This window comes from Vigna unguiculata, chromosome 1 (genome assembly GCF_004118075.2).
Source record: "Vigna unguiculata cultivar IT97K-499-35 chromosome 1, ASM411807v1, whole genome shotgun sequence".
Classification (NCBI taxonomy): domain Eukaryota; kingdom Viridiplantae; phylum Streptophyta; class Magnoliopsida; order Fabales; family Fabaceae; genus Vigna; species Vigna unguiculata.
In genome coordinates this window covers 34,068,754-34,087,364 of record NC_040279.1, presented here as the reverse complement: position 1 = coordinate 34,087,364, position 18,611 = coordinate 34,068,754, and the positions used below count along the sequence as shown (strand labels likewise).

General features: G+C 31.4%; 2 protein-coding genes across 2 annotated transcripts; one reads left to right on the top strand and one right to left on the bottom strand.

Annotated features, from left to right (window-relative positions):
* Nucleotides 1-8,149: 8,149 nt before the first annotated feature.
* Nucleotides 8,150-13,822, bottom strand: LOC114187287 (dystrophia myotonica WD repeat-containing protein-like). The gene is made up of 11 exons (XM_028075502.1): nt 13,199-13,822; nt 12,419-12,733; nt 12,233-12,341; nt 12,052-12,145; nt 10,057-10,144; nt 9,868-9,951; nt 9,473-9,569; nt 9,290-9,377; nt 9,010-9,115; nt 8,834-8,926; nt 8,150-8,744 (listed from the first exon to the last, which is right to left on the bottom strand). The coding sequence occupies exons 1-11, from the start codon at nt 13,364-13,366 to the stop codon at nt 8,346-8,348; spliced, it is 1,641 nt and encodes a 546-aa protein (XP_027931303.1). The 5' UTR covers nt 13,367-13,822; the 3' UTR covers nt 8,150-8,345.
* Nucleotides 13,823-16,602: 2,780 nt separating this feature from the next.
* Nucleotides 16,603-17,602, top strand: LOC114173874 (fasciclin-like arabinogalactan protein 11). Its single transcript, XM_028058533.1, has one exon. The coding sequence runs from the start codon at nt 16,656-16,658 to the stop codon at nt 17,388-17,390; it is 735 nt and encodes a 244-aa protein (XP_027914334.1). The 5' UTR covers nt 16,603-16,655; the 3' UTR covers nt 17,391-17,602.
* The last annotated feature ends 1,009 nt before the right edge of the window (nt 17,603-18,611 follow it).

Here is an 18,611-nt window from a genome sequence, read left to right as displayed (position 1 = left end):
TCGCCTCAATTTCTTTGTAGTCTCCGAAATTTATCCCTAAACAAATCACTTTCAAGAAATAAAATCTTAATTATAATAATCCAAAGATTTACATTTGGATTTTAATTTAAACCTTTTTTTTTCGCTTTTATAAGTTTTGCATATGGACTATAAGAAATAACTGAACTTACTCAACTAAAATTATCATAATTTGATGTTAGGATTCTGTTTCGATGGTTCCAAAGACTTAAAATCTTCTACTTTAACAAAAGTGAGTAATGAAGTTGGAAGAGACCGTCGTAAAGGAAAAATGTAGAAGAAAATAGAAGGATATAGAAAATGAAGAATAAAATAGGAATAAAAAATTATATTTCTTAACTTTACAAAAAGACAAATAAATATATTCTGACAAAACATTTGTTTATATATTATATTCACTATTTTCTTAACTTAATTAAAAGGCTAATTCAAAATCCACACCCGTCATTATTACCTTTATATTTAGTCAATTAATAAAGTAAACATATGAGAATTTATAACCATAATAAATTTCAGGTAGAAATAAAAACATCACATTATTAAAGAATAGTGAAAACCATTGATATAACTATATGTTCCATCAACCATAAGAAAGGTCCATTTGCTCAATTACATGATAAGGTTTGTTAGAAACGTAAAGAATTTAATGGCCTTTTATGTGCTTAAATTCAACCACACTTATTAGAATTGGAAACCCTACTACAATTTTTAAAATTAAAAATTTAACCCTCATCATACATTTCCCTTTTTGTCTACATTTATGGATGAAATTTCATTTCATATAATCTTATTAAATTGAATCTATTAGTTGGGCTTGAAATTAAAAATTATTATATTTTTTATTTTCAATGTAAGTGTGTTAGCTATGGAGTGGTTGTAAGCATTAAAATCTTAATAAATTCTTGAAAATTGATATAATAGATTTAAGTTAGTGGAGGAATAGTGCACACTTCCTTAGAGCGAAGAAAAGGTATCAAGAAAAAAAAAAAACTAAAATAATACTTACGGCAACATAAAAGAGAGAAAAAGTTGCAAGAACGTTAGGAAAATAAATTTAAACTAATATATTCAATATAAATAGCTTGATTCATGTTTCAAGGAATTTTCATATTTTCATAGAGAAAAATTTGAATTATAAGAAAAATTGTGTAAAAGTGTATGTTCATATAAACATAATATTTATTTAAATATAAATACTTTAGAAAAAAAGAATCTTGCAACTTGCTAAACTGTGTACTGTCCAGACACTGTGCACCGACACATTGAGCCAATGAAAGACTGACAGATATAATAAATGCTGAAACTAAAATGGAAACTTCAAAATTCAAACAAAACTTTCCATCTTTTGTGCAGTGATCCTTAATTTTATGGTTAAATCAATTTTTCTCCTGATTTTTCTTCATTTTTTTAAATTATTCCTTTTGTGAATCTTTTAGCAGTCAAAAAATTTACACTAGTTTTTTTATTACAAACACGCTTTCACGAGTTTATCAAGTGATGAATTTATGTAAAAAATATTTATTTGAGAAATTTTTTTATAACGGGAAACAAAAAGCTTTAAGTATTACACAAATAAAAGTAAGAAATTAAAAAATTGAAAACAAAGTTTAATATATTTTCAAGTGAAGAGTGTATTTAAAACTATTATTTATCTACCTTTAATTTCAGGGTTCGATTTCATGTTTTTAAGTTGAAAAAATATTAATTTTCACTTTTCTATAATTTTTTCGGTTTTTATTTGTATTTCTTTTGCCATTAAACTACTCAGATGCTGCCACGTGGTGATTTCATATTACAAATAATAAAAAAATATTACGTGACAAGATCAGGTAAGATTATGTAAGCACTTTTTAGTGACAAAATTGATAAAAAGGAAAAAAATATTAAAATTTTATGTACGAGTTTCGACAAAAATGAAGGTGTCATGTCCCCAATATGCCAGGCTGACACAAAATAATGTTAATGGAATGAGCAATCATATTCATAATTCAGGCTCCTTTCCAATTTTAATCCAAATATTATATATTTTACATTGTTAAATAATTCTTAATTTATAACTGTTAATTTTTAATATTAGTAATTACCGAAAAGAGATTAATATATATTTATAAAATTAAGTTTTTGATAAAGCAAGTAGCCTAAAAATAATATTCTGCTGATAAACAATTAATTCTATAGTTTCCCTAAATTCATTTCACACTTCACTTCATTATCAAGTTACTTATATTATAAATATTGTTCAAAATCAACAAACAGTTAACATAGTTTCTATAATTTGTGTCATATTATTTTTGTTTTATTTGGGATTTTAATATATTTAATCTTTAATTTGAACATTATATATGTCCCTGTTCTTCCTTCTCATGTTTCTTTCAAATATTTACATTAATGTTTTTTTTTATTTACTTTCAAAACATATTCATTAATTTTTATACTATATAGTAGACTCATGCGAAGGCACGTATCCTGTATTAGATCATTATTAAAGAATTTATGTTGCGGCACTGTTTATTTTTTATTTATTTATCATAAGTGATTAGTTTTTGTTACATAAAAAAATTGTTCAAGAAACAATTATAAATTAGTAAATGATATACTTTAAATTCGTTACAGCTTATTTGTTAGAGCTAGAAAACTGAGTTGAACACTCAGTTTACTCGTTTTATAGCATATAATTATTTGTTCATTTTAACATGTCACCGACAAAGTCACGGAGATATCAGTATCTTCACCGAAATTGACTCTAATACTAAAATTTTTAAAATGATTATTTAGTTTAATTGTATTAATCCTACAATTAACGTACACATTAATACTTGAAATATCTCTTCATTTATATCTTCAATTTACAACATTACAAATCTTAAACAAAATAATATTTATACGTACATATTAATATGTAGGATCTAGATCACCATAATAATAGATTGGTATTTCTTTAAATTATAATATTAATACTTTTTTAGTAAAGACATAAATTAGATTAAAAAAGATGTGTAATAAATAAATAACATACATATTTATGATATTTTAACGACTTTGAATGAGCTCAAGCTAATTGTCTAAGTTGTCATTATACTTTATTTGCATTTAATATGATGATTAGGTGTATAATGCATGTTATCTTACAAAGATCGAAATATCATAATCTATGTAAGTAATATCATCTTGCCCTATAAATAATATATGTCCTATAAATAATATATGGATTAAATATGTTTTTATCTTTCAATTTTTAGTGAAAATTGAAACTAGTCCTTATTGAAAATCTTGAATAAATTTAGTCTATTATCTTTATGAATACGTGGATTTAGTCATTTAAACCAATTTTTTTAAAAGTTTATTGGACGTTTCGAACACATTTTACAACTAATATTAAAGCGAATATATGTCAAACAGGAAACAAACTAAAATATTATAATGAAAAGTATTTGAAACGTCAAATAAATTAAATAAAATTTGGTTAAAAAGACAAAATTCACGCATCGACAAAGTTTAGAAACTAAATTGGTTTTAAGTTTCCAAGAGAGACTAATTTCAATTTTTACTAAAAGTTGAAGGATCAAAAGTATATTTAACCCATAATACATTTATTCATGTTTCGGGTGTAGGGGTTGGAACGTTTACTAAAACAATTTGTCGAGTCTTTAATCATTCGCTCCAGTCGTCCGTTCCGATCGATCCTTCTGCTAAAGGCACTATGATGCTTATGTCAGTTAGGATTCGATCGGACAAAAACAATAAATGTCGTCATAAATGTTAGAAACAATCCTAACAACAACCATGCTTTGACTTGTATTTATAATTTTCTACGTGGACCCACAATTAGGGTTGGCCTAATCAGGGTCCAATTACTTTTTAAACCTACGAAGTTGCTTGATTTATTCTGACGTCGTTTTGTTAGGCTTGTTGGACAATGTCTTACCTATCTTGCATAAGAGGACACTAGGGTGGAATATTGGGGACAATCCAACTACTCAAATTGGAAAGGGAAATCGACTCGTAGCCGATTGGTGTTACACATATCTTCATAAGTGGACTCAAGGGTGAAATCCCATGGACAGTCCAATTGTTGGCACTGTATAAGGAATATGACTAATTCCCGCTCGTTGTTGATTCCATAAGTGCAAATCTTCTTTGAAGTGATCTCAACCGACCAGTGATCAACCAATGTAATACGCTTTACATCTGTGCTGACAGACCATAGTAGTCAAGGAGAGTCATATCATAACCTCCATTAGACAAATCTTCTTTCAAATAATCTCAATTGGCCGATGATCGACCTACTGACCAATCCATACAGTACAATTCCCATAAATTTAAAAAGTTTACTTGATCATGAAAAATCTAAGTAATAAAAATGATTTTTTATTTTCAAATTTACCTCGATTCTAAGTCCATCTAGTAAAATAAATTTTTAATTTTTTGGAGTCAAGATTGCCTTAAATATCATCAATATTAGTCCATAGATAATACAACTTCACAAGATCTAGAAAAGAGAAAAGACAAGTGATTTTAAATGTAATATTTTATTTAGTTATGTAATATTTTATTTAAGATGTATGTAAAGTTGGATTATACTTAAAATTCATTCTATAAAAAATATTAAAAATTTATTCTAACACGATTTGATAATCTATCATACCGTTTATTATTGGTCGTCACCAAATTCATTTTCAAAGGGTCTAATATTTTGTAATACAGGTTTCACAAAGATTTTTTTTTTCATTAACAAATAAGTCATCATATATTAATTTTACGTTGATTTTCCACCAACCAATGTAGTATGTGTGATGTAAGTTGTTCTTTTTATCCTAATGTGTTGCTTTCGTTTTGTCTTATTGCTAAATTAAGGTGATATGTTTACCCGTATTATCTCTCCCATTTATTTAAAACATGGTTTACTTAGAAATGTAACTTAAAAGAGCTTTTAATGAGGTGGACATTTTGTTTATGCAAACAACCGTTCCCACTTTTGTTGGTACTATAAAATTTGATGGGTTTTTGTGTTTGGGATGACTAATTAATTAATCCTTTTTATGTTGATATTATAGTGTTTTTTATTTGATGTGATTATGCTCTACTCGGGGAAGTAAACCAATGGTTTCATCAAGTGATGAGATGAAAGCTACACCCTTACATGTTTAGCTTATATTTGAATATTTTGAGAACAACGTTTAGGTAGATTTAACGAAAAATAATTTTTTCGATATAGATAACACAATAAACCCAATAAATATAATAGGATGAACTTAAATTCATGACTTGTTATCATATTAAGAACTTTAAATCAAATTTAACTTACAAAACTGATTTGTACAATAAAATTTACACTTATATATTATAAATTTGTCCTATACCAAGTCAATATAAGACTTTCAATATCATAATATAACAGTTAATAAAGCAAAATCAATATTCTTTGATTTCTTGTTGCCTTGAGAGTGTATAGGGTGGTTTATGTTTTGACAAAGATTCTTACTTCTTTTTAAAATATATTTCATGGATATAATGTATTTATTACAAGTTTTAACTATAATAAATTTATATATTTAACGTAAACAATTGTTCTTTTTAATATACTTTAAACTTCTCTTTCCCTTATTAATAGACACAGCTTTCTTAAATTTAAGGCAATCTTTTTCCTTCATACACTGCAAGAGGATAATAAATATATTGTCCGAAAAGTGTAGTGGTAAATATTTATACAAAGTTTTATATTGTAAATGATTTATCATATGTCATGAAAATTATTTTTTATTAGAAATTAATGTATAAATTAATGTATAAATCATGAAAGGTAAATGCATCTTACAATGGATAAAAGAATATTAATATTTACATCAAATTATATAATCTATTTTAATTTTTTATAACTGAAATTTATCACGCGAGTGTATTATAAATTTGAGTCCTAAAATATTTTTAGAACAAGACTACTCTTTAATACTCTTTTTACTATGAAATAAAATGAATGGAAAATCACTAAATTTAGTAATAAAGAAAAAGCAAAATAAATTAAAGTTCATGATATTTAATAAATATATGTCAATATTAGAAAAAAAGGACATATTAAAGGAGTGATTTAAAACAAGTTTATGATAGTTTTCTTATAAAGAACATCAAATTGAAGATAACAATGTGGTCTTTTTTTCTACCTTTTGGCATACATAAATTGAAATAAAAAGGGTGAAGTTAGTTAGTATCAATCTCACTTAACTTTTTAGTTTTGTGTCACAGAAAATGTCTACATAAAGCTTTTTATGCGACTTGTCTTCTCTCCTTTTCTTAATACCTTTTGTGCTTCTTTCCAGCTCCAATGATCGCAGTAAGATTTCTCCATTCTTTTCTGCAAAATAATGTCACCACAAACGAGTGATGTTTTTCTGCTTCTGAATTTTCCGCTAAATCCTTTCATATATGACCAAAAGGTGCTATTTTCTTATGTTCTTCAATTCTTCCTTTGCCTATTTTTGTTTTTTCGTATATGTTTTTTCAAAATGTACCGAAACTTTTAGAATATTGGCTTCTTGTTGTAAGGGCATTATCACTGTACATGCCTTTATACACTGATGAATGATCATCAAGGTTTTGCTTTCATCTACTCTATGCATAACCCCTTTCTGCATTCAGACAGCTTATAGCTCATGAAAACAAATGATTAATTGCAACACTTGATTGAAGGCATAAAACCATGGATAATAAGTTGAAATGTAAATAAAAAACGTTATGTTAAGTTGGGTACAACTATGCTCAACTCCTTGTAGAGTCTCGAGTTGAAATTTTGTGAACAAAAAAGGCTCAGTCGGAAGGAAAAATTATATTTGAGGTGGTCATCAAATTTCTTCAACGAAAATGGCATTCACAAATGTTACTTGACATCTATAATATTTAATAAAAAAGGCTAAATGTAGATGATAGTAATAGCATTGGTGTGGATTCCAGTATAGTGGTTTTCAAATGCATTGGTAAAAAAGATAGTCTGAATTTTCATTTATAATGTCGTTATTTTGGTACATTTGTTGCATGACAGCTTAAATTCACTCTCTAATTCAAACACAAGAGAGAAAAGATGAATAAATATATTTTTTATAGTCCTATTTCAACCTATTTATATTTAAATATAATGGACATATAATATTTAACTTTATTTCAACAAATCGAATTTCATGACATGTTATCTTCTCCCTCTAATTTAATATCTCACCAAAATTGAAAAAAAAAAACCTTTAGTTCATGACATGCACATAAATTTACCTTGTAATTTATTTTCCCCTTACATAAAAAATAATGAAATATTAAATGACAATAGAAAATCTCTTACCAAGGGAAGCAATTATCCCTTGTAATGCTACCGTAGTATGGCTATGGAACGCTACACTAGACTTTCCAATTACATACTTTATTAATATTAAAATGTACCAACACTAATAAAAAAACACTTTTATCTTTTGTGTTAACACTAACAACTATTTCAAATACTTCCCACATCCCAAAAAAAAATGTATTTTAAGTAACTTCCATTTCACAATTGGATTTTAATGTTGCAAATAAATAAGGACAAACTCTGGAACCTCCTTCACAATACAAACATAAAAGAGCGCAAAAGTTTGTTAATTTTCTCGAATTTGTAAATGATGATGTGACTTTATCTTTATCAGATGTATTTCAACCTATCAACAATGACCGCCAACACGATTCCGCCACCCTTCAGCTCCCAAATCACGACATTTGCTTTGAAGTTTTAGATTTTCGCTGTTTATATTTTTCAAAGACGGCAGAATTTTTTTTTCGAAAGCCCTCAAGGATTGTTATTAGTACAAGTTACATAAAAAATTATCAATTAGCAACTAATATATAAATACTGAAAAAAATGACTAAAGGATTAGTGAAAGTCTATCATAAAAAATGGTGACGGAATTATTCGATTGTGTAACTGAAGTTTTAGATTGTTGTAGCATGGAAATTAAAAATGTGACAAGAGTTGTTTGTTGATTGAGAATTTTTAGAATTTGTTTTAGAGAAAAGAGTAAGAAAAAGTGGCAAGGTTGAGACGTAACCTGAAAATAAAATGAAGCAAGAGAAGAAGCAAAATGGGAAAGCAGTAAAAAAGGATGTTTTAGAAAAAGAATAGAAAAAGGATAAATATAACCGAAAGGAGGCTTAACAAAAAAAAAGCTCCAAGTAGCTTTTATCTAAAAACTAGTGTTTTTTGAAGAGATTTACATTATAAAATAAGTAGTAGCTTAAAAATTTAATAAGTTGTATATAAATGTTGTTTGGCCCAGGAGAAGAAAAGTTAAAAATAAGTTGGACCAAACAGTGTGTCATTGTTTGTAGGGAGAATTGGTGATCTTGGTTGAGAGTGAAGGCTTGTCCTTGAGAGAGGTGGCTAACAAGTTTTCAGAGTTGGTTGATTGGGTGTCAGCAGCAAGTCCTGGCCTCATCCAGACTTTAATGTGACCCTCCCGACAGGCAGTGAGGACAGATTCCTGGGTAAATATCAACCCAGAGAGTGGTTCAGTATGCACGCGGTGAGCAACCAAAGGAGATATTTTTGGAACATCTCTCATACTCGGAGCAGGTTGCAAGCTACCCAATGGGACCACATTGTCCCAGTGTGATGACTGGCTTCCAGTACTGTATGTTGGGGATCCACCAGGTGGCCGTCTCAATGGCACCACGATTTCGTCCATTTCCAGGTCCCATAGAAGTAATTGTGTATCCTGAGTTTATAAAACCATCACTCAATTTCAATTATTACTCAACTCCCACTATCAAAATATTTTAAACAAAACATTTTTTTTCTGAGTACCTGACCAACAGAACCAAAACGATACATAACCGTCTCTCCATTGTCATTTGAGTTTGGTGATGACCAATATGAATCGAAAGCAACTCCACTCACCTGATCACAGCATTTGAAGCCAACCAAAATAAGCCCTATATATAGAAAAAGTTGCCACTGCTAAAAATTAACGCGTAACTTACCCACGATCCATGTCCCTCACCCCATGCCACAACCTTCCGATCTTCCATGCTCCAAACTTGAACTAAATCATCTTCCCCTCCCGTCAAAATATATTTTCCATCCATGCTGTCAAAGCAGATTTTCAATTATGAATTTCTATACAAAGAAATAAGAATCAATAAAAAAATCTAATGTATTAATATTTTATAAGCTCTAGATTAAAAGGCAAACAAAAGAAATAGGAAAGATCCATAATTGCCATTTTCATTAATAAATTGACTAGAGCCAAGCATGCCTAACCTCCACGCACAGCATAACAAAGCACCGTAGTAACTTTTCCCGCCACAGATAAGTTGTTCTTTTGAGTAATCAAACACTCGCAAATAACCTGGACGCAGCAAGTAAAATAAATTGAGATGTTATACTTTTAAGGACTTGGAAACGAGTAGATATTTCATGCTGTGAGGATAAAATTGGATATACCATCTCGTCCAACAGTTGCCAAGTATGCTCCATCCATTGAGAAAGAAATGCTGTTAATTGAACCCTGGCATATATGCCATCTGGCTATGGGATTACTCTGCAAAAGTCAACATTTTTCAAAAAAGGATAGAAAACATATTCTCCAGAACTACAAGCTGTAGAGTTCATATCATCCAAAAACTAATTATGCCTAGGGATGTATTAGTAGTATTGCCAATAAAGTATTGAGTGAGAAAGCTGCAAAGTTCTACAAGAACTAAGCAGTCATTACTAACAAGTGATATAGGCTTAATTCACAACAGAAAAATTAAAATATATAGTTAGATCAAAAGGGGGGAAAGTAAGTTTTATAGCAGTAAGTTATTTAGAAAACAAAAAGTCATTAAACTCAATACCTTACTGTAACGTGCATGGGCAACAGAAAATTGAGTTTGATCTTTTACAACTGGAAAAGAAGAATCAGCAGCACCATCTTTGTTCTGAAATGGGAAAGAAAAGCTACATATCATCTCAACTTACTATAAGAAATATCACATTCTTAGTGAACCATAAAATAAGATTCTCCACTGATAATCGATACTTACCTTCTCATACACGTACAAATTACCATCAGAATGAGATACAACGAAAGCACCATCACCTCCAGGCACCCAAGCAATGCATGTACAACGACTGTTCAATTCAAAATGCACCAATTAAGAGTTTCAATCAGAATCTTTGGCAAAACATTCCAACATATTAAATTAAAGCTCTAGAAGTTAGCCATACAATTATAACAACTCACAATTCAGATACTGATCTCTAACTTCTCTACCACTCAATGCAAAGCATTACAACCACTGATATCAACATTCACATAATTTACCAAGTTAAATAATACATTTAAGACAAACCTCGTGCATACCATCAAACAAACTTTTCCACTGACTGGGAAAACCATGTTCTGACTCAATTCAGAGCATTTTTTAGGCCAACTAGTCTACTGGATTTGAATAGGACCCCTATTCTAAAAGGCATCAAATAATCGAAAAGAATAAATCCTTAACCATAGTCATTATCATAGAAAATGTTTAGACATAATTAACTATCATTTTTATATTTATAATTAATTCTGGTCGAAATTTAAAGAACAAATAGACATTGAAAAGGATGGGATAAAGGAATTCTAAAATTGTAAAAATTGAAGAAAGATGAATAATTGAAAATCTATGAGACTAGTATCTCATAAGCATGCTTCACTCAAGGTTGCCAACTTCTGTGATGCACTTTTCTCACAGACCAAGCAATAATGAAACAGCTAGCAGCATCAGCAATGAAGCAACTAGCAAAAATGGCAGAAAAACATCTAGCAGCAGTAGCATCAATCACAAATAGTAAGGGATAATCAAAAAGTGGGGTTCTAAATGAGCACTCCAGCCAAGGGTGACATAACAGGCAATACTACTTGGAGAAATTACATGGTGCAGCACCATTATAAAATGGACTTGGAGGTCGACCTGCCAACTCGCATATGAACTTGGAATTATAAGCGATCTCGCCTCAGAGTTCACCAAGAAATGACTTTACAATCAACTCAGGCCAATTTGCAGGAATGAGCTAGTTAACAAGTTTATGAATTGACACTATAGTTTAACAACCATTCTTCCAGTCACATTAAAGTGACATGGTACCTGAGCCTTGGGATAATGGTTGCATCAAATCTTCATTCACATAACAGACAAATCACCATGTCCAGGATCACCATTCACCAAGACATTCAAACAAAAAAATTTGCACATCTCAACGTGTTTTCACAAACTGAAATAGTATCTTTCTTAGTTTTCAGGATGACATCCTGAAAGAACCCATAGGAAACAAAAAAACCTTCCATCTACTCTTAAATAGGGTTTGATAGGAAGGAATCAGGATATGTGAGTAATAATGAGCATGTACACAACGTAATAGGCATCATTATCGGCAACCACAACAACATAAACAATAAATAACCTTGCCTGAATTCTAATGAGCGCCTTACTCACTCACTAGTTTAGGAAAGAAAATTGGAAAGTGTTTCAATGAAAAGGAAAGTATTTATTAATATCAAATCATAAATTAAGAATATTTAATTTTTGAAGTAATTCAAATCATTTAATAGAAATAGCAAATCTTCCATAACCAGACTCTTTAGGACACCCATTAAATCAGAAACTAGCACGACCTATATTGTTCATTTTGATTACAGAGTGACAGTCAAAGTATATAAATTACCTAAGTCGAACCACCGGTGCATAATATTAATTTATAATCTATTCTTGAAAACTGACCTACGAGCTCAATCAATACCCAGAGATTTCTAAAAGAAAAAATGGTTGTTGCTTATAAGGTTGACTCATCAGAATCAACATTCGAGAATGAATCTCTCCCTCTTATGTGTATCAGCACACGAAGCACTCAAAATTCAGAATTGTACGTAATTCCAATTGCCTACTACTCTTTGCATAAAGAAAAAGAACTCTTGAAAATTAGGCCATTCAACAATTCTGAGAAAAATTAGCACCCATAATTAAAAGAGCACAAGGGATAGGATAATCATATCTTGCCTGTTATTGACTGAACCGTCTTTGTTGTAATGCAGGGCCCCAACAAGCTTTTTACCAACATCCTGTAATTGCTGTCTCAGTGACACTGAGTAGACTACAATAATGCACAGAAACAATAAATTCATAACACTTGATTTTCCTTAAAACATGAAAATTTAAATTTTAGCAAAGACTTCTTTACCATCGCCAGAGTTCAAACCAATGAGCAAATCATGCCCATCCTTAGAATCTTGATCAAACGCATGGCACACTGGATTCGAGTTACTGAAGTGAATAGACTTTATGGGGTCCTACACGCAACAAAGAAACACCTCATGAAGTGAATCCAAAATTCTTAAAAACAATCAAAGTCCGAATAATAATATACCTTGTCTTGAGAATTCAAGTCGCTAATGAAAATTGCATCACCGACGTTGAATATAAGATACGTCCCTTTCCCATCAAAATTTGGATTAGCCATTGAACTACTTGTACTGGAGGCTCCAATGGAACCTATCCTACTGTTCCCTCCATTATTCTTGCTACTACCGTTGCCTCCGACAAAACTAAGTGCCCGGCTTCCGTTGCTTCCACCCAATAATCTAGCTGCCGCAGACCGAACACCACTGCTGGCACTGAAACTTGAGGACGACGCAGTTGGTGTAGACGGTGCAGGCTTGTCCTTGAGATGTGCCAGGGTTACCTAATCGTTCAATCAAACCAGCAATGCACACTCATATGTCAAGACAAGCATCGTTTTGACTCAATAAACAGTAACGAAAAAAGCATTACAGAATTCCCCGAAACTATTACAAAATAATACTAAAAGGCAATAAAACCACATGTTGAATAGAATGCCAAGATCAATTGCTCATCCCAAAAATGCCAACATTCCCCTAAAAAACATCGCCACGATTGAATTCAGAAGAGAAAATCAGAACGCAGGTGAGTCAAGATTAGAGAATATAATGAATATCAAGGAAACTCCTAGGAATGAATCAAAGCAGAAATAAATAAAAAACGATGTAAAAAGATAGATTATAAAATTACACATAATAAGCAATGAAGAAAGCGAGTCTCTACAACCCTAACACCAAAAATCACAAGCAATAGCAAAAAAGAGCAGCAAGCGTCATGACAAAGAGAATTGAGTCGGTTTAGAGAAAACCTGAGTAACGGTTTTTCCATGGGCGTAATGAAGAAGACCGGAAGGGTGAGTCTTCTCGTATTGAAGCTTATATCTTCCCTCGAGAGTTTTGAAATAGGTTTTGAGCCCCGGCGACTGTGTGGCTCCCGACGAAGACGACTGTGTCATGATGCCGTTGGATGTGTTCATCTTCGTGCCGTGTAGCGTCACGTGTGAACGATCATCACATCGCAATTGAGTGCGTGACTCTGTTAGGGTTTGGAAGGCCCAGCAATGGCTTCTTCGCTGCCAGCACGGATCAGAGGGGACGCCAACGAGAAGAAGAGACTAAGGGTTTGCGGCTGTTTGATTTGATGTGTGCGCTGGCGATGCCAATGGGGATGGCAAGTGCGAATCGCGTCTTTTTTATATTCATCGGTCAACGTAATCGACGGTCACGATTGCCATTTGCGAATTAGTTACAACTTTTTTTTTTTTTTGCTCTCTTCTTATCTTATCTGATCGTATCAGCTCACACTTTTTGAACAGAAAAACCCGATTCCGCCGATAGGTTCGATGCGCTAATTCCTGCAGGCAAGCAAGCTAGTCTACTCTACAATGAAGCACCATAACATTTCATCAATGTGTGTCTTCTGATTTGTTGTGTTGCGCAATCTTTCACTGTCCATGTTTTGTTGTGCGTGCGTGCCATAGGCATTTGGGCCTTTTAGGAGTCCATGTCAAAGGCCCACTAAATGGATTCTCCGAAACCCGCTAAACCGCGTTGCGTAGTAGTAATGAAGTTGTTAAAAGGAATATACTACGAAATCCACTCTCATCTCAAGTCAGAGTTCATTTGAGAGGGAACTCTCAATATTAGACTTATTCTCTATATTTCTTAAGAATAATTATAATCTTGTTTTTGAGAAAACAAAATCTATCATTAGAAATTGAAGAAAATGTTAGTTTGTTACAAATGAATTCCAATTATATGATCCAGGAGCGTGTGTTATGCGGAATCCTAAGCCTCTTTGCTTACTGGGCCAACATAAACCGAGACTTTGGGCTTATCCGAAGGTTGGGTCAGCTATGGTATATAACATTTCTTAATGCACCTCCATGATTTTGACCTACATTCCAATAATTTTTTGTATTTTGGATTGTATTCATTCGGTCTCCCAAGTTAGATTTTTTTTTAAATGACTCTATTTTAGAAATTTTATTATTTGTTTATTTTATCTTTATTAATAAATATAACAATTTGGATAATTTGTTAAAAGTGAGATAAAATACTTAAAATTAGATTAAAAAATAATATCTAACATTAAAGACATGTTTTCTCACTTAAGAAGACTCATTCTGAAAAAAAAAACATTAATATATTTTTATCTTGTTATTTTATTTTTATATCTTATAATTTATCTTTTGTCTTTATTTTTATTTATTTATCTTTTAGTACTCATTTAAATTTTTGTAAAAGCTTATAAACAAACATTGTATAACTTGAATACTACTCTGATTCCTTGGTACTTGATACTGAAACTTAAAAATGGGTACACTTGCAAAAATATTTAATCCAAATGAAAAGTTATGTCTAGTTAGTTAATGTATGTATGCAAAACTTTCCTTGTCTATTTGATTTGCTATATGTTGTAATTAACTTTAGTTTATTTCAGTGAATAAATTGAGATTATTTATGTATACACCCACCAACAAGAAATCTTAAAAATATTAGTTGTTATATTAAGCTTGATATTATTAGTACAGTTTTTAATAACGAAACTGGAGTTATTAGTGTAAAAACCTCTGCGATATATCACTTTAATGAAATGATGTAGGAAAGGTGTTTACTAAATTTATGTCGTGTTGTGAGTATAAATCAATCCAAATTTTATTAGCTTGATTTTCATTAGACGAAAGTTATACTAATATAAACAAGTATAATGGCAATATTTGTTTTGTTAGCTTATGACATTTTCTACAGTGTCGTCTGCATAACTTTTTAAAAGATAAAAATAAAGTAAAACAAAATAAAACCATCAAAGTAAAACATAGTTTAGTACCAATGAAATTAAAAAAAAAAATAAGTAATGTTATATTAAAACATTAATTTTTTTTCTACTGAAACTTTACATTTAGCATGTATCTATTCTCTTTGGATTTCTTGATAAATGAAGAGAGTACATAGTTTCACAATTTCATTGTACACCAAAAACAGAGCACACTTAGTATGCAAACACAAAAAATAACATCAACTGCAAAATAACTCGAATCCAGAGAATTAATTAGATGCAGTGGACGCCATTAATTATTTCTGTCTCTTTCTTTCTTCTTCTGATATCATATTAACTCTTCCTTCTATCATAACCATTTTTTTTGTCTTATAGCAAACAATGTCCATGAATCGTTTTCATTGTATAAATAGAAAACCTACTTCTTACTGCAATGGATTGTTGATACAATATTTAGATATACGGGTATAGCAGATGAACTGAAATTTCACTACGTACAGTTGCAGCTAAAAAATATGTATATTATGGTCACTGATCACTAACTAAAGTTTTCATACCATTAACTCTGAATCAATTCAATTGACACAAATGTGTGAGAAACTGTTACGGTTACCTGAAATTTAAAGTCATCTTGCATCGTGACAACCACCACAGAAAAGGAAACGGGACAACATCAAATTGACCCTCCTTAACTAACACCCACCTCATCATCACTTCTTCACAAAGCAAAAAATTTCTGTAAAGCACATTGCTTTTCTTACAAGCATCTAGGATTGCCTTATTAAGTATTTACATACCTAAACAACACCATTAGCAAGTGGTCCCTTCAACAAAAACTTTCTCAAACAAAAATCATCACCCATTTCCGGATCTTCACCAATAAAAACACTTATATTATCAAATTCAATAGTTTCAGGTCGTTTAGAAGTCGAGATCTAAAATATTTTAATATCTCTTCTTTCTTCTATCTTTTAAAATGTCTTTCACAGACAAAATTGTAACTATATAATGAAGGACAATTGATATTTTTTTGAAAGTCTCACGTCGACTAGAGATAAGACTAATTCACAATATATAAGTGGGTGCAATCCTCACCTTACAAGTCAATTTTGTGGGGTTGAATTAAGCTTAAAGCCCATTTCTAACATGGTATCAGAACCAAGTTATAGTCTATCTTAACGAATTTTCTTAAACATTCTATTCCACCCGATATCAAGCTGCTAACAGACCACCAACAAGTCACACATTCACTAGAGATAAGGCCACTTAAAAAATGACCATTCAAAGGAAGCAATTCTCCCTCCCTGTAATATCAAGCTTTTGGAAAGAAAATTGATTGCATGAGGGCCTCTTGCCACCTTATACTAATTGCAACCTTTCACCTAATATGGAATCTCCATGCACCCTCTCTTTGATGTATATATTACAATACCACATCTCTTCCTTCCACCATCTTAATCTTCTTCTAAGCTTTTTTCTTCACAGCAATGGCAAAGCTTTTCCATTTCCTCCTTCTTCTCTTCATTCAAACAATTTCAGCCCAAGTAGCACCAGCAGCACCAGCAGGACCCACCAACATCACCCAGGTGCTAGAAAAAGCAGGGCAATTCACAACCTTCATGAAACTCCTCAAAGCCACACAAACAGCTGACAGACTCAACTCACAGCTCAACAACTCAAACCAAGGCATAACAGTGTTTGCACCCACCGACAACGCATTCTCAAGCCTAAAAGCAGGAACACTAAACTCCATAAACTCGCAAGACCAGATGCAGCTGGTGCAGTTCCACATCCTCCCCACTCTCTACTCCATCTCACAGTTCCAAACCGCAAGTAACCCTTTACACACACAAGCTGGGAACAGCGACGACGGAGAATACCCTCTGAACGTCACCACCTCCGGGAACCAAGTGAATCTAACAACCGGGGTGGTTGATACAACAGTTTCCAACACTATATTCAGCGATAACCAGCTCGCGGTGTATCAGGTCGATAAGGTGCTTCTTCCTATGGCACTTTTTGGCTCCACGGCTCCGGCGGCAGCACCGGCGGAGGCTCCGGCGCCGTCCAAGCCGGAGAAGAATGTCCGAGCAGGGGCCGCTGATTCTCCGGCAGGGTCTTCCGACTCGTCCGCTGATGCTTCCAGTGCAGTGAGTTTGAAAAGGAAAACAGTTGAAGTTGTTACCTTTGTTGTTGCAGTTATTGCCGTTTCTTGTTTCTGAATGTAAGTCCCAGGATGCCTCATTTTTCATGTTCCTGTTTTAATTTTTTTTTTCCCTGAAGCAAGTTTGGGTTGATTGATCGATGATGACGATGATCGAGATGCAGATCTTGTGTGGTGTTGTTGCTAAGATGTTAAAAAATTTTGGGTTCAATATAAATGATTTGTTCTTTCTCTCAAACAGTTAATTTGGGACGAGCCATTGTTTGTTTATCATTGTTAAAATGTATATTTGTTCCTATCTCATCATGCACTTCTACAAGAAAAAAAAATAAAAAGTTTGTAACTTTTAACCATGGTCACAATTATGCTAAACAACTGTATCTTTCAAATGTCATCACACTTTTTGGGAGATGGTGTTCAAAATATCTTAGTTATATACAATGGAAAAGTATAAAGGATTGTATTAAGATTTTCTTTAACGTTAATGTGATAAAAATAGGTCAATTATAGTAATTAGTTGATTTTGTGCCTATTAAAAAAACTTAGAACATATTATTTAATCCATTTCTTTCACTAATTGAAATTTATTAAAATCATAAAATTTGGTTAGTCTTATTAATGAATTTCTTTCCTATTTTTAAGTTTTTGATAGATTTTAATTAATGTAAGATGTTCTTCTTACTTTATGGAACATGACACATTTGCTTTATTTTCACTTCCACGTGTTCATCATCATTTATTTAACTATTTTTTATATTTTTTGGAGTTATTATATTGATTAATAAGAAATGAAAAGGACACCTTATCTGATAGTTAAACAAAAAAAACGCATAAGAATGATAATACACTCCCCAAGACAGGTAGACAGAAAAGGAGAAAAATATAACAACAAATATTTGGGGTAAATGATACCAAAAATTAAGATTAAATGGAAGAGGTGTCTAATAAGAATGACATAAATGTTTGATCAAGCAATTAAATATTTTTATAAAAAAATTAGAAATATTTTATGATAAAATATATTATTTGAGAACAGAAAATTAAAATTAATTAAAAAATATGAAGGTAATTTCATTATCTAAAGTTATACATTTTCAAATTTTATTTTGGAAGTAAGAATTTGAAACACTTTATATTTTATTGTCTTTCACATATAGTCTCTGTTAGTGAGGTTAAAATAGGAGTTTTCGGAGTTTTTTTTTAATATAAACTAGTTCAACATTATATTAGATTTCCTAGATGCGAAATGCATTTTTAGTTAATGTCAGTAAAAAAAATA